At 44.8% G+C, this 16,435-nt stretch overlaps 1 protein-coding gene across 5 annotated transcripts in view; it reads left to right on the top strand.

Annotated features, from left to right (window-relative positions):
• LOC138349678 (saccharopine dehydrogenase-like oxidoreductase) overlaps nt 1–16,435 on the top strand; it is a 372,908-nt gene that overhangs the window by 170,493 nt on the left and 185,980 nt on the right. For all 5 annotated transcript variants that reach the window (XM_069307706.1, XM_069307705.1, XM_069307707.1 and 2 more), the window contains one exon: nt 7,722–7,858. In XM_069307706.1, the coding sequence (XP_069163807.1) occupies nt 7,722–7,858 (137 nt within the window). The remainder of the gene's footprint in view (nt 1–7,721; nt 7,859–16,435) is intronic.

Genomic DNA, 16,435 nt, shown 5'->3' with positions numbered 1-16,435 from the left:
GTCAAGAAGTCCCTGGCATACAAAGACCAATCATGAACCCAGTGTTGCAGCATGATGCAACACCCAGGCTCACTCACATAGATGCCTTTCAGCAACACAGACTAAAGAATTTGCCAGAAGGTGGAAAGCGTGCAATAGGCCAACGTGCATGCGTAGTATGTAAAACAACAAAACAAAGAGAGCAAAAACGTAAAATGGTGCAAACATGGTGTGAAGGGTGTGGAGTTGCATTGTGTGCTGTCGACTGCTTCAACGACTACCACACACTCCAAGATTTCTAAATGTGCAATAATAGTGGAAAAACCTGTACATAGTGCGTGCTAGTGTGTACATATAAAATAATGAACATTGTGATTACTGTACATAATATAATGCCGTAATGGAAAACGTTTGTGTGCGCATGTGTATACTCGATGTGTGCAACATATATTGACAATAACTGTCAAGTGACATTATGTGCAACATAATTAGTGACTAATATTGCGAAGAATACACGCGTAAACACTGTAAATAATGACGCGAAAATAAATTCGTGGCAACTGTGGCTGCTTGAAGACTGTGCGCAACGCCTCCGGGACGCACAGTGCATGAGCAAACATGCAAACTTTGAGGTCATCATCCATCTTCTCGGCTCAATTACATCGCCAGTAAGTACAATTGAATTTTTTTTTTATTTTTCCTGTGATCAGGGAACACGACTTAACAGGTTAGGAAGAGAAAAGAATATTTTTTTTTTTTGTATGCGCCTGTGGGTGTCAAATGGTATATAGCCATGCACCATTTAACCCTTAAATGGCGCATGGCTATATACCATTTGACACCCACAGGCGCATACCAAAAAAAGAAAAAAATTATTTTTTCTTCCTAACCTGTTAATTTGTGTTCACTGATCATGGGAAAAATAATAAAAAAATCGTAAGTGGCATATATTGCCCACTATAGGGCGGGGAATTCTGGCAAAAATCAGACGCTGACTGAGCGTGTGTCCCAGCCGGTCTGTTGATCGCGAGCTGTCAGGCCAGAGTTTCCACAAAGAGATAATTACCTAATTATTTCAATGTCTCTGATTGATTTTTCGTAGTTTCTTTGCTGTAATATTATTCAATAGTGTGTAGTGTGATATATTTATATAATAAAATGAGTGAATCATCGCTGTACTCAAAAATATGGTGGGCATATTGTTGATTCAATTATGTTTATCAAACAGTGAACAAATACTTTGTCGGTTATTACACTATATACACAGGTTATATATAAGTATTTGCATGTTTTGTTCACCATGACGAACCACTAAGTTGGTATGCTGAGTGGCAGTGGCAGGCAGTGACTGGCTGCCACTGGCTGCCACTGGCTGCCACTCCCTCCCTCACCTCACCTCACCTGACTTGCCACCATTCTCCACCCACCATACTGTTTTTGCTTTTATATACAGACGTTATATATAAGTATTTACATGTTTTGTTCACCATAACTGTACATCTAAGCTTGTATGGTGAGTAAAGGCATAAAGACGTAGCTACTCACACAGTCAGCTGGTGGCGGCCGCCCTCAAGGCCAGACGCACTAATATTTCTCCTACAACAATACTGTTTGTGGTGTTATTATGCTATATACACACATTATATATAAATATCTACCTGTTTTATTCACCATACTTGTACAAGTAAGCTGGTATGGTGCCCAAAGACCAATGTGGTCATCAGTAAACAACATGGTAAGTCCTGCAGACGACGCTCCTCCCTCACCAAAATGGCGGCTCCCAACCTCCTACTCTCGCTGTTATCTCACACTATACACACGTTATATATAAGTATCTACATTTGTGTTCACCATAGCGAACCACTAAGCTGGTATGGTGAGTGCAGTCAATAAAAGGTGGCCACACACACTCAAAAGACAACGCCACCATCCTCCCTCCCACAGCATTACTCCTCCCTCCATGGCGCACAGCGCCAAATATCACCACAATCCTGCTATTATCAGAACCCTGGTCAGTTTTATCACAGTCAGGGGTCTTCTGTAATAATATCATCGCTACATAATAGCATGAACAAGTATATTATGGCATTTTTAGGCGATGCTGTGGTCACAAGCTGAACAGCAGTGCTGAGAGTTCATGCTGCGTGCGTCAGGCTTGGTAGCTGACTCAATACTGAGGCCCCTAACACCCGGGAGTTTGGCCCACGATTTTTTTTTTAAAATGGCGTCTGTTTACAAGAGCCCTGATGAAGGTGTGGTGAACCCCGTGGATCCGCGGGGCGTTTAAATCTTGCGTAGTACTCAAAAGCATCACATGATGCGATGCGCAATTTACTGCAAGTCGGTCAAAGCATCATATGATGCGATGCGCAATTGAAGGGTTAAGGGTTAAGGCTCCATTGTAGTTAATATCAGCCTGGATAGATCTAGAGAGCCAACAGGGCCGTCCCTAGAAAAACTAATCAATTCAACTTATTTTGGCTGTGGGAAAGTGGAAAAGGGGGGGCGTGTTTGCTGTGTCCCCGTGCGTAAAGTTTCCAGAGGCGGTTACGCAGGTGCCATTCAAGGTGCCATTCAAGTACCTTTAGTTGCCACAAATATATTTTAAATTATTTGTTCTATGTGTTTCCAATGCAGTTTTATTTGTTTTTTTATTGTATATGATGGATATTTGTGTTCTTGACAATATGTATGCATTAGAACTTTGGTGGTGAGCTGCCACTTGGTGGGCCGCCCTGGTGGCCTGATGCGGCGACACATCATCACATCCTGTATAAAAATTCTTTTGTCCAAAATATAAACAACTACCTAGCTGATCTTAGAGGAGGTAAGAGTTGGGGTACAAAATGCACTTCAAAATACCTTTTAATAATAAATGTATGATGAAACGTACTAAAATGGTTTTTCCACAAAATATCCTTGTAAAATAGGGGTGCGTCCTATGCAAGGGTGAGTCTTTTACGCTGGCAAATGTGGTATATATTATTATTGTCGTTCAAGGGTTAAATATGGCATTTCATTACTTTCAGTGCCTTTTTTTCTGGGGGGGGGAGCCCCATCGGCTCCCCAGAGCTATCTAGCTATCTGGCCCCCTCAGAGAGGCACGAGGAGCAATGGCCTATAGAAACTCCCATGTGGTTGGTGGCATTCTATGTCTGCCATCGACCGGGTCAGGCACCCAGAAAGGCAAGCATCCCAAAACAAACCCCTATTCTAGTTAAGAAATTGCTACTGAGAGCCAAACTAGTGAGCCCAAACAAAAACGAGCTAACGAGCATGATGTCACCACGTCGCCGCGCCATTGTCTGCGCAGCTCCCTCCTCCCCGGGAGGGTGAAGGGGGAGCCCTAGACCCCACGTGCCCGGCTACTCAAGACCTCAGTTCTGAGGCTGATGCACCAAGCAGAGGTCGTGTGCTCTGGCTTCAGACTTGGTCTCAGCTCTATGCCTTGTGGCATGGTGGCTGTCTTATAGGAGTGTGTGAGCCAGGAGTAATTCTCCAGTACTCGGGTTACATGCGCTTAGGGTTCCCTTCTCTAGGTGCCCGGTAAGTACTGCCCTTGGGGCCACCTTCCACAAGTTCCTTGGGTTCTGCCTCTGCTTGGCTGTTTACTGCTCGGTTTTTGGCCGCTCTTTGTGTGCTCGGGTGTTCTGATGCCTTTGTTCACCTTAGAATAGGAGGCAGTTTGCACTGGTAAGGGGCACAGGGTACTGCGCAGCTTGTTTTCACCAATCATAGCGGCCGGCTCTGTTCCGCCTGGGTAGGCTGTCCTCCCGCGGGGTTTTCTTTATCTTTTTGTTTGCATGCCTGGTATGGGGGGGTCTGCCTTGGTTATTGCCCCCTGTGTACTGAGTACTCATTTCTCTTCCGGTGGTACCCTCTGCTTGGTCCCCGTGAGTTTACACGTCTCAGGGGGTTCAATTCTTAGAAAGTTGTTTGGTAGACTTGGGCGCCGGTTAGCAGTACCTTGCCTGGGCTTCCTTGAGCGTGAGTTCCGTCTCAAGACCCTGGGAATCCCCAAGGGGGTGCATGGGTCTGATGGATGTGACCCCTGAGTCTCCCCCATTGCTTTGTGCGAGTTTGAGTGTTGCTCTGTCCCCTTGTCTCTCAGGGTGACTCTCACTGTTTTGGCCTCTGTCTGCTGCCTGTTGAGTCAGTGGCACCTTCAACCTGGAGTCTTGCGAGTTTTGTTGCTTGTTTGTGACTCAGTTACCCAGTCCTGTGCTGACTATGCGGATGCAGGCAACACAAGTGTTGCTCGTTGGGTTCAGGTGGTTGCAACACGTTACGTTACACATGTGCCGTGGGAGTTTGTTTTCTTTATGGACGGTGTACACAAGTGTTGGTGTTCCGCATTCTTTTTCTCTCGGGTGATTCGCCGCTCTCGCTCCTCCTATCTCTCCAGTCCATGCCCAGTAGATACTGAGGGGGTGTTCTAGATTACAAATATGGGGAGAACGCCTGTTTTTTTTTTATCTGCATATGGGTGTGTGGCACCCCATCCCCCTCTACCCTATTCTCCTCCTGCACATGCGGCTCTGACCTTATTCCACTAGCGATTCTCCCGGCATATTCTCAGCTACGATGTGTCGTGACACGATAATGTCTACACTCTAAAGGTGAGCTTATGCGGTCTGGCGTCTCTTTCAGCCAGGCGCTTGTTCGTGGGTTTTGGATGAGTGTTGGGGATTGGTTGTGACATTTTGTTTGGCCCCCTTACATGCTTCTCCCTGGGACCTTCCTTGTCCGTCTGTGTTGTTCGTTACACGGTGTGGCACGGCCTCGTTTTTCGAGATCTTTATCTAGTCTTTCCGTGCCTGGGTCTTTTTTTGCCTCATGACACATTCCTTGACCGTCATGCAGTGCCTGGTTGAGCCCTTCCATATCCATTGGATTCTCTATGTAGTAGGTCATGTCCATTTCATTCTCGCTTGCTGTCTGTCTTCTTTGTTTCTCATTTTGCTTCTACAAGCTTGTCCCTGGCTGCTGGTGTTTGGACTTTGTCTGGTCATTTTCTTGCATTTTTCCGTTTTTTCCTTATTATCTTCTACACTTTATTGTGTTTTTTAGTGTGTGCTGCTTGGTTTTACTGATGTTCATGCTAGGTTGGACTTTGTCCATGTTCAGTTCCCTGCTTTTGCACCGCCCCTGTGTTCGGTTATGGTTCTGCGTTTTCATCTTCTTGCTTGGCACTTCCAGTTTCTGGGTTGCCCTTTATGCAGGTGGATGTAGCTTCCATTCCTCCTTTCCTGTTACTACAGTTTCTTTTTGTTGGGCCGGGAGGTGCTAGGTTTCAGGCCCTGGCTCTGGACTCTTTTTTTTGTGTGTTCGCTTTCAGGCGGTGCATTTTTGTTTTCGTGCTGTTCACGTCCAAGTTAGTTCTCCTCGGGCCTTACTCGGCATCACGTGCTTTGCTCTGCCCTGCTGGGACTGCGTTCGCCATTAATGTGGGATGCGATGTCCCTGTTTTCGCTTTGCGTTTTGGTTCGCAGTGCTCGCTTCCTCATTGGCCTCAGCCTGGGCCCTGGCTCTTCGTTTTTATCACAATTTTGTCCATGCTGTTTGCGGTGTCTGCTGTTCCGCGTTTCTCTGCTGGAGGCTTCTTGTTGTCATCCATTGTCGGACTTGTTGGTCTTTCAGGGTCCTGGGGGTTTCTCCCGGACGGGGCGTGTCTGCTCGCCTGGGTTGCTTCTTTCCCAGCTTTCCGGTTTTGGGTTCCTGGTTTCCTGGCTTACCTTGCCAGTTGGCGCATTCCTGTTCTCATGGTGTCACTTCTCACGAGTCTCGCGTTGGAACCAGTGTCTCTGATCATCTGACGAGCTCGCTAGCATTAGGAAGTTTTCTGTACATCAAACGTTCCATCTGGTTCCATCTGGTTCCTTGATGGCTTGGGTTTCCAGCTCTGCTTGCTCGGTGTTTGCACCTGCGGTTTTTCCATGGCTCTGCCTCATCCCTTGCTCAATTGGTCCATATCGGGGCTGGTTCGGTTCTGCCTCGAGTCTCTCATCATCTGTTGGCGTTCAGGTGGTTTCGTTGATGGTGTCTCACCTGTGTGCTTCGTCTCAACAGCAGTGTGGAGTTTTTTGGTGGTCCTCCCTTTTTCTTTTGTCCTTTCATGAGCAGATGATGAGTCACAATAACGTGGCTGAAATATGTTGACCAGACCACACACTAGAAAGTGAAGGGACGACAACATTTTGGTCCATCCTGGACGATTCTCAAGTTGATTGAGAATCGACTTGAGAATGGTCCAGGACAGACCGAAACATCGTCGTCCCTTCACTTTCTAGTGTGTGGTCTGGTCAACATACTCTTTTCATAAGATTGCTGCGCTTTGTTGGCGTGGTCTTATTCTTCTCTAGTGGAGGTTCAGAGCCGTCATCTTTCCACATACTGTCACCTTGTGTCATGCGGCGCTGGCGGAGCCGCTCCGGGTTGCTTCGGTTTTGGTGTTCCCTCAGCACCAATTCACGAGCTGTCTCTGGCGTGGTTCACGTCTCACCTGCTTTTGCGCTTGTTGAGTTGTCCTAGTTCTTGGATTGGTGGTTCTCTTCTCTTCTCCTCGATTTGTTGTGGCCTCTTCGGTTCTGGATTGTTTTCCGAGGCGCTCTTCTTGTTGGTGTTGGCCTCTGAGGGTCAGGTCGGGGTACTTCATGCTCTCCTCTGGCACCAGGGTTTCTGCTCTTTTGGTCCTCGTGACAGGTTGTTTGCTTGCATCCATCTCCTTCTCTGGTGAAGACTGACACAGCTGCTTTCCGGAGGGGTCCTTGAGTTGTTGATGCATGGTTGGTCGGGCCACAGGTACATCTTGTGTTGTGTTCAGTTGCGGCGCTTCGCTGTTCTTTGTGTGCTACAGCTGCCGTGACCGGGATCACGCTTTGGGTTGCTCCGGTTTCCCTTCTTCCCTGTTCTAGGGTGCATTTCTCTTAGGTCGTCCTTGGGGTGGTTTGGTCCAGCCAGCCTGTGTCTATCCCCGTGCCCACAACATTTGTGGGTTGGCTACGCATTTCAATCGTTGATGTTCCTGGGCCTTGTTGGGCCTGTATGGCCTTGGATTGGCGATTGCGGCTTTTGTCTCCGTTTTCTGTTAGGGAGTGAGGGACGTCCGCCTCCCGGGTAGGTCCCTCTTGCTTTCCTCTTTTGGTAGGTAGCTCCAGGGAGCCAACGGGGTTCCCTCCAGAAAACCAGCATTGAATGTAATGAAACACCATTTTCTGGGTGAGACATGGAGGCTCCCCGGCAACCCCCTCTCTCTCCGGTCGGCGGATTTTCGCGTGTTTCGATATCCAGCTTCAGAACTGGGGTCTTGGGTAGCCAGCACGTGGTGTCTAGGGCTCCCCCTTCCCCCTCCAGGGGAGGGGAGAGCTGCGCAGATGACGGCACGGCGACATGGTGATGTCATGCTTGTTAGCTCGTTTTTGTTTGGGGAGTTATGTCCACTAGTTCGGCTCTCAGTAGCAATTTCTTAACCAGAATAATGGCATGTTTTGTGATGTTTGCCTTTCTGGGTGCCTACCCAGTCGATGGCAGACATAGAATGCTTCCAACTACATGGGGGTTTCTATAGGCCAGGGGCCAGGTTTTGGCTCGTGGTCCCCGGTAAGCCTAAGAACTCCATACACATGACTGATGCCAAAGTCTGACCTAAGCAATATCAGCCTGGATGGCTCCAGGGAGCCTCCGGGTCTCACCCAGATAATTGCGTTTCATTACATTCAACGCTGTTTTTTTTTCAATCATAGGATGGAGACTCAACGCTTCACACTGGTACCATGGAATCAGCCGCTTTAGCAATTGCAAATCAGAATGAAATTGGAAAGATCCGACAGGAGCTATTTCCCAAACGTTTACCAACACCCAAGCACAAAATCACAAAGAGGTAAGCAAAATTAATTTTTGCTATGTAAAATTAATATTTTTGGACTGAATTTAATAAAGTATTAAAGAAGTAATGCAAAATAGGCTTTGGTTTGTATAGTGGAACCTTGGTGTACGAATGCCCTGGAGTACGAGTTTTTTGGAATACAAAGTCAATTTCCATGTAAAATTTGACTTGATGTACGAAGTTTGCCTTGGAATACGAGTACAGTATCCACTCAATTTAATGGCCTCTTTTATACCGATCTGCCGGTAATAACGACCGGTTTGGGAGACTGGTAACTGGAGCCTCATATACCGGTCTGGCGGTCGATATAACCGTAGGTCGGTATTGGGTTCGTTTTGGTATTGGCGGGCCCTCACATGGCAACAGGCCACCAACCTCCAAGGCATTGAGGGAGGGATGGGAGGCATTGATTGATGGAGGGAGGCTTTGAGGGAAAAAGGCAGGGAGTGATGGTGGTGAGGGAGGCAGTGAGTTTATTAGTTTAGTTCATTTATTATGCACCGCATATCCATCTTGTGGGCTGTAGTGGAAAGGGTTACAGAGGCACATAATGGGCTCAGGAATTGAACCCCACAATTTATTTAGGTAAGCAAGTTACAATCATGATGAGCTAGTTACTTTTTTTTTGGAGGCAGTGATTGATGGAGAGAGGCATTGAGGAGGAGAGGCAGGGAGTGTGTTGGTGGTGGTGGTGAGGGAGTCAGTGATTGAAGGAGGGAGGCATTGAGGGGGAAGAGGCAGGGAGAGTGTTGGTGGTGGTGGTGGTGTGGGAGGGAGAGTGTTGGTGGTGGTGTGGGAGGGAGATTGTGATACCAAAATTAACGCTGTAAGACAAGTGTGGAGTTGACAACCCTGAAGAGAGTAGAAACATTTCGTTGCTGTCTGGCGCTCACAGCTATTGATCGACGTAGTTCTTTATTTGGTGCTGGTCTAACTCATGTTTTGGTGACATTTTATACCTATGTTCTTCTAGAACATTCTATTGTGAACTCATTGGTACAAAAATGAAATACGTACATCGAAAATTAACGTCAGGACAGTGAAAAGAGTATACACTTTTCAATGTTGCCTCTCGATCGCCCGAAGCGCCGCACACACAAGGGGCAATTTTTTTCACTGCGCCAAGAGCGCGAAAGTGTTAAGTGTGGGAAATTATAGCAAACAAAGGGATAACTGAACTCTTATGCTTTGTTAGGCTTGCGGCCCAACTAAAAACTCAGACTCGTGGAGACCACGTGACAAGGATAAGAGAAACATGAAAACATGGAAATAATAAAATGCAAATTACTAACTAAATATTTATTAAATGCAAAATCTAAACAAAAACTAAATGAAATCACTCCCTATACATAACACTCCCTACGAGGCATGAGATGAACTATTTCCCTATACAAAACTGTAGCAAACTATACCTTTTAATGCGACCAGCTAGATGCAGTGCTGATATTGGGGAGAGGTTGAGATGGATGACCTCCCCCAATTGTTGACCGGTCCACACTGAATCTCCCTCACTCTGCCTTTCTCACAGCTGGTCAGAGTTAGAGGTATTCCTACGCCAGGCTCACTAAGTTTACTAGCAGGGTTTAAGTTGAACAACTAATCTCTATTGCACTGAACAACCCAGATGGTTGAACTCTTTTAAACTGAAGGTAATTGCACAGGCATTGCTAGGGAAAGGCTATTTCCAATTACAAAATGGCTATTTGACCTTTGAGAATTACTAAATGTGGAAGGCTTTGGTGACGCATGACCCCGGGTCACCAAAATTGCTCTGCGTCCGAGGCTAGTCTTTAGCTAGTGACATCACTGATGGTGACTTACTCAGTATTCCGACAATTGAGGATACTCTTGATTCTTTAAACAGGAATACTATTGAATACAATATGAGATGAAGACATGAATTTCTCTAAATTACTTAATTCTGTAAAAGAATTCATTATATGTTGCTTAAGACAAAGGCTCTGGCCATTTTGTGATCTAAACTGCTAATCCCAGGAGAGATGACCTCGTGCTCCCCGAGTCAGGTCACTACCGTTTGACTCCAAACTTTCCAAACCCCATAGTCTATTGAGAAACCATATTGAATAATTCCTACAACAACCCTAGTTTGTTACAACCCCCCCCCCCCCCACCAGTAACTTAGTAAACCTTGTTTTATTAGAATAAAAATGAGGTTTAGTATCCAAATCCTCAATATAAATCACTAAACTCATGCCTCAAACAAAAGCTAACCTATCTAAGAATAATGACAATCATCAGATTGTCCAGCAGCATCACAATAAACATGTCCAAATTCAACAAACTCTCGGCTGTCAACTGACAGCACTCCTCCAACATCTGGAAACATACATCCTACACTTAACTGACAGCTAAATAAAATATCCCTAATCTAACAGCAAAGACTAGCTATTAAAATTCCTGGCTCTTCACTAGCCAACCTCGTGTGTTCCCTAGAGCCGGACACACACAATGTTCAACATTAAAAAATAAAAATATAACTACATACTGAACTTTCAGTCATCCGAGAGCGTACCACTGAACCCTAAGAAGTTCACATCCATGTACTATCCACTCCCCAACCAATGTCATCCTTGACATTCTGCCAATAAAAACAAACCTAGTTTTTTTTACATACAGTATATCTAAAAAATTAAAAAAAAAAAATTCTACTATAACTATATCAAAAGTTACGGCTGACTGTACAGTGAAGTGTCCGCACTCACTTTAAGAGTGTCAATGTTTTTATTGGTCCGCCTCTCCTGTGTTCAAATATTCTGAAAAAATAGCACAACAATTTTCTATAATTGTTTATTCTAGGTTTAGACAATCACACAGGAGGCATTGATTTTAATTACTGACCAAGTTATAGAGTAGAATTTTCATCTATCACTATACCAGAATAATATTTATTTTAAATCTGTTTTCCAACATTTAAACAAAAGTGTTCAGATTTACTTTATAAAGGTATTCAGAGCCAACTTTATCTTTTTCACCAGTTGTTCATATTGAGTAATTTAAAAAAGAAAAATCGATGCTGATTGACTCTGAATGTAGTCGATGACGATGATGATGGTGTCGATCTTGCTTCTTCCATGCGTAGATGTCGATACCTGGTCCTCTTGTACTCCCATACAGTACTCTTGAATGACGACAGAGTGTAGTAGAGCGGAGTGCCAAGTGCCATCTGTAGAATACTGTCACTCGACCATTGACCTGGCTCCCAACAGTCCACACGTCTTCATATCAATCACAGTTCACACGGCAGTCTTGATGTAAAACTTGACGGCGCAGATGACCACAGCAGAGCAGGACTGGACGTACCAACGGTGTCTCGTAACAGTAGTGGTGTCAGAGGGTCGTTGAGGCGGGTTGCTTGTTTGCAGGACAGGTGAATCCCGTCTTCCATCATTGCTCACGTTGTCTCGGGTGTTTCTTGATATCACCAGGTTACTAGGCCGTAAACACCAACTGTGTATACCCTCGTACTGCCGACTTTAGGCCAATGGAGGCAATTTTGCGACCTTCTATGGCGAGTCCCGGAACTCTGTAGGGAGACCATGCCTTCCACCTGTGACCGCCTTAGTTCCACTTTCTTGTTACTTCAGACGACGTAATCATTAATCTTCCGGCGAAAACTCTTGAGTACTGCTACTGGCTTGCCCCTTCTCTTGACCTCTCCTCCAACACTGCCGGCATGGCTGCAGTCTTGATGACGCAGCAGGTGGGTAGTGGTGACCTCGAGACAGCTACCACCCGGTGTTATATGGTGACATCCGGTGACTGCTGCAATGTGGACAGCTCGCGGGCCCTGACAACCTCGTTAGTGACATGAGGCGTCGGCCAGGTGACTCTTGGACAGTCACCCACCCCAAAGTAATTGATGTATGGGTTATTGGGTCTGGTGGGGGGAGGGCTTTGTGTAACGTGCCTCCCCCTCAGTCTTTACAGACAAGGGTTCACGTGTGGCTGGAACAACTGGGTCGGTGTACCAATCAGACCTGGGAACAGACAGACACAACACAGCGGAAGCATAGATATACTCTGGGTTTGGTGGAGGTGGAACCGTAGAGCACGGTAAAAGCTGCTACCCGAGTTAAGTATAAGTAATAGTTCACATCATTGCCTCTACAGGAAAATCTAATGAATACTAAAATATTCTAACCAAGGAAGTTACTTTACTGTTACTGTATAGTGCAAGATCTCATCACCATAGAGTGGCGAGACTGCACCTGACTACTGATGAGCGATGACAATGGGTCATCCTCATCTCCTGACTCGTCGGTGAAGCCATGAGTCAGCTCTGCTGAGTCAGGAACTAGACCCGCTAAAAGCAGTTCTAATTCCTCTCTAGCATAATATGGTTTTAATTTATTTATATGAATTGTCCTTTTCACCTGGTCCTCGAATACTCCCTTTATGACAAGATTAACCGGCCCAGCTCTTTTAACTACTCTATACGGACCTTGCCACCTCTGAGCTAGTTTCCTACTCTGATTGGTGGGCGCAGCCTCATTCACTCTCAGTACGAGGCTTCCTTCTTTCAACTCTAGAGGACGCACTTTCTTGTCATATAAATGTGCATACCAATTTCATGCTTTCTTGGACGCTTCAGCAGCAATATTCCATGCATTTCTCATTTTTCCTAGGATCTCTGAAGGATAGTCCTCCCCGTATGCGATATTATGTCTGCTAAGCAGACCTGAGGGGAAATTGCATGAATTACCAGTAAACAAATGAAGGGTGTTAATCGATTGGTGGATGGTAGTATTCAAGGCTAATTGAACATAGGGAAGGTGTTCATCCCAAGTGTTTGCATCATGTTCAGCAAGGATTGTAAGCATATCCTTGACTGAACGATTAGTACGTTCCGTCATGCCGTTTACTTGTGGGTGGTAGGCTGTTGTAAAAGCCGAAGTCTCTAAAATTCTACAAACTTCCCTAAATATATTCCCATTGAATTCCTGACCCCGATCAGAGCTCTTTCGGCCCGCCTCTCAACTGTCAATCAACTGTTTACTAACTACTACTACTACTTTTTTTTTTTTTTTTTTTCCCCCACACCACACACACACACACACCCCAGGAAGCAGCCCGTGACAGCTGACTAACTCCCAGGTACCTGTTTACTGCTAGGTAACAGGGGCATTCAGGGTGAAAGAAACTTTGCCCATTTGTTTCTGTCTCGTGCGGGAATCGAACCCGCGCCACAGAATTACGAGTCCAGGCTACGAGGCCCCCTAAGCTTTATGTGCAAGCTTTAACGCCGATGACCGCAACGCATCTGGAATAACTAGCTGAAATACTGCCCTATCTTTCTGGCTATTTATGTAATACAGGACGCACTGTGATGAGGATGGGAAAGTGTGGTCGTTAAGACGAGATCTTTCAAAAGAAGATAGAGAGAAGCTGAAACTGAACCTCGCCGAGGCAAAACGTTTAAATGAGAGCAGGAATGAAGAAGAAATCAATTCTTTTTTCTACAAAGTGATAGGGGTAGGCAGGCCAGTAAAGTGGTACATAAAGGCAAACCAACAAAATCATTAGAGAAAGGGGGAGTGAAAAATAAAAAGAGGGGAACAAGTTCCTCAAGATTGCATACACCAACATAGATGGAGTAAGATCAAAGATACTGGAGTTAAGTGATATAATACAGCTGCAGACACCAGACATTGTTGCACTCACGGAGACAAAACTTGAAGATGCTATTTTAAATGAGGTCATATTCCCAAGGAGCTACTCAATTTGGAGACGGGACAGAAAAATCAGGAAAGGCGGTGGCGTTACTGTGCTGGTGAAAGAACACCTAAAGGTGAACGAAATAGTGACTGCCAATCCACAAGAAGTTGACATAATAGCACTAGAGATCTGCCATGAGGATGATAAACTAATGATCATAAATGCATATAGTCCACTGCTAAGCAGCACATGGTCAAAAAAGGAGCTAGATAGTAAACGAGGTCTTATAACAATAATGAGAGAGATCATAGCGAGAGTGGATAACGATAGTTCACGACTGTTGATAGTCAGCGACTTCAACTTGAAATCCATAGACTGGGAAGCATGTGAAGCTAAAACAGAAGATTTCTGGAACTGTAAATTTGTAGACCTCATCCTGGAAACATTCTTGTATCAACATGTTAAACAAGCTACGAGGATGAGAGAAGGGGATGTCCCCTCCATGCTAGATTTGATATTTACCAGGAAGGAGGAAGAAATATTTGACATTCAGTACCTTCCTCCATTGGGTAAAAGTGACCATGTCTTTTTGGGAATAAAGTATGCAATGCGTTATAATCTGGAAGAAAATATGACGGTCGATGCAAAAGAAAAACCTGACTTTAGGAGAGGACATTATGGCAACCTTAGAAAATTTTTTAGTGAGTATAATTGGACAAACTTGTTGCTAGGCAAGGAAGTGAATGAGATGTATGTCAGGTTTTGTGAAATATATGATAAAGGCACAAAAAAATTTATACCAAAACAGAGAAGCAGAACTAGGAAACAGGATTGGTTCAACAGAAAGTGCGAGAGGGCCAGAGACCAAAAGACACAAAAATGGAATCAATACAGGAAGAGGCCAAACCCCCAAACATACCAGCGATTCAAAGATGCGAGAAACAACTACACGGCAGTGAGGAGAGAGGCAGAAAGAAATTTTGAAAAAGGGATTGCAGACAAATGTAAAACAGAACCAGGTCTATTCTATAAATTCATAAACAACAAATTGCAGGTAAAGGATAATATTCAGAGGTTGAAAATGGGAAATAGATTCACGGAAAATGAAAAGGAAATGTGTGAAACATTAAACGAAAAGTTCCAAAGTGTGTTTGTACAAAATGAAATCTTCAGGGAACCAGATACAATAAGAATTCCAGAGAACAACATAGAGCACATAGAGGTGTCTAGAGACGAAGTGGAAAAAATGCTTAAGGAGCTAAATAAGAACAAAGCAGTTGGTCCAGATGGAGTTTCACCATGGGTTCTGAGAGAATGTGCACCTGAGCTCAGCATTCCTCTTCAACTGATTTTTCAGGCATCCCTGTATACAGGAATTGTAGCTGATGTGTGGAAAAAGGCTAACATAGTTTCAATCTACAAAAGTGGAAGCAGGGAAGACCCCCTTAATTATAGACCGGTATCATTGACAAGTGTAATAGTCAAAATATTGGAAAAAATAATTAAAACTAAATGGGTAGAACACCTGGAGAGAAATGATATACAGGCATACCTCAGTTTAAGAGTTTAATTGGTTCCTGGAGACGCCTCGTATTCCGAAAACTCGTATTCCGAAGCTAATTTCCCCATAAGAAATAATGGGAAATGAATTAATCCGTTCCTGACTACCACAAAAACCCCTCATCAAACTAAATTTTTATACCTAATTCATCTAAACCTACAAAACTATGTTCAAGTTATTACTTACCTTGCTGTTGAATGCTGTAGGCGTATGGCAGATAGTGAGGAGGGGGGAGGAGGAGAGGAGTTACTGTTTGGAAGGGGAGTCCCCTTCCATTATCATATCAGGCAGTGAGGACCTTTCTGGTGTGCTCTCCCTGGGACGTTTTATCTGAGTGCCACTAGGTCCTGGTTGAGGCTCACTGCTCGATTTCCTCACCACAAATCTGTCCATGGAAGCTTACTTTTCCCTTCTTCGCAAGCTCTCTCTGTAGTAAGGCATCACATTGTCATTGAAAAGATTAAGACGGCCTACTACAGCTTTCTCTGGGTGAGTCTTTTCAACAATTGTTTGAATCTCTTCCCACATCTGACACACCTTCTTAATTACTGCATAAGGGACATTCGCTGCTGCCTCATCCTCCTCCACTGTAGAATCATCCGCTGCGTTGTCTTGCTGTTCCTGTTGAAGGGCTAGGAGTTCTTCGGTGGTCAGCTCTTCGTTGTGTTCTTCCACCAACTCCTCCACATCATCACCATCCAATTCCAAGCCCATTTGCTGGCCTAGACTAACAATTTCCTCAACAATAGGCGCATCATTTATAGGCTCAAACCCCTCAAAGTCTAGTTCTCTCACACATTCAGGCCACAATTTTCTCCAGCCAGAGATCAGGGTTCTTTGAGTCACTTCTTGCCAGGCTTTGTCAACGAGTTTTAAAGCACTACAAATGTTAAATTGGTGTTTCCAGAACTCTTTGAGGGTGAGGTTTGTGGCTTCAGTCACATCAAAACATTTCCGGAAAAGTGCCCTTTCATAAAGTTTCTTAAAATTCGCTATGATTTTCTGGTCCATAGGCTGAATTAGAGGAGTGGTGTTAGGAGGAAGGAATTTAACTGTGATGAATTTATTGTATCTGGGCAACAAATCATCTTCCAAGCCTGGAGGATGAGCAGGAGCATTGTCGAGGAGAAGCACGGCTTTGAGTGGCAAATGTTTCTCCTGCAGATATTTTTCTATGGCAGGGCACAGCACTTCATTCACCCACTCTGAAAAAATAAGCCTAGTCACCCATGCTTTTTTATTAGCCTTCCACATCACACACAAATGGGTTTTCTGCACTTTATACTGTTTGAAAACCCTTGGATTTTCAGAATGATACACTAGCAAGGGTTTAA

This window comes from Procambarus clarkii, chromosome 60 (genome assembly GCF_040958095.1).
Source record: "Procambarus clarkii isolate CNS0578487 chromosome 60, FALCON_Pclarkii_2.0, whole genome shotgun sequence".
Lineage (NCBI taxonomy): Eukaryota > Metazoa > Arthropoda > Malacostraca > Decapoda > Cambaridae > Procambarus > Procambarus clarkii.
The sequence above is the reverse complement of the archived record's forward strand: the minus strand, read 5'-3'. Positions and strand labels throughout refer to the sequence as shown.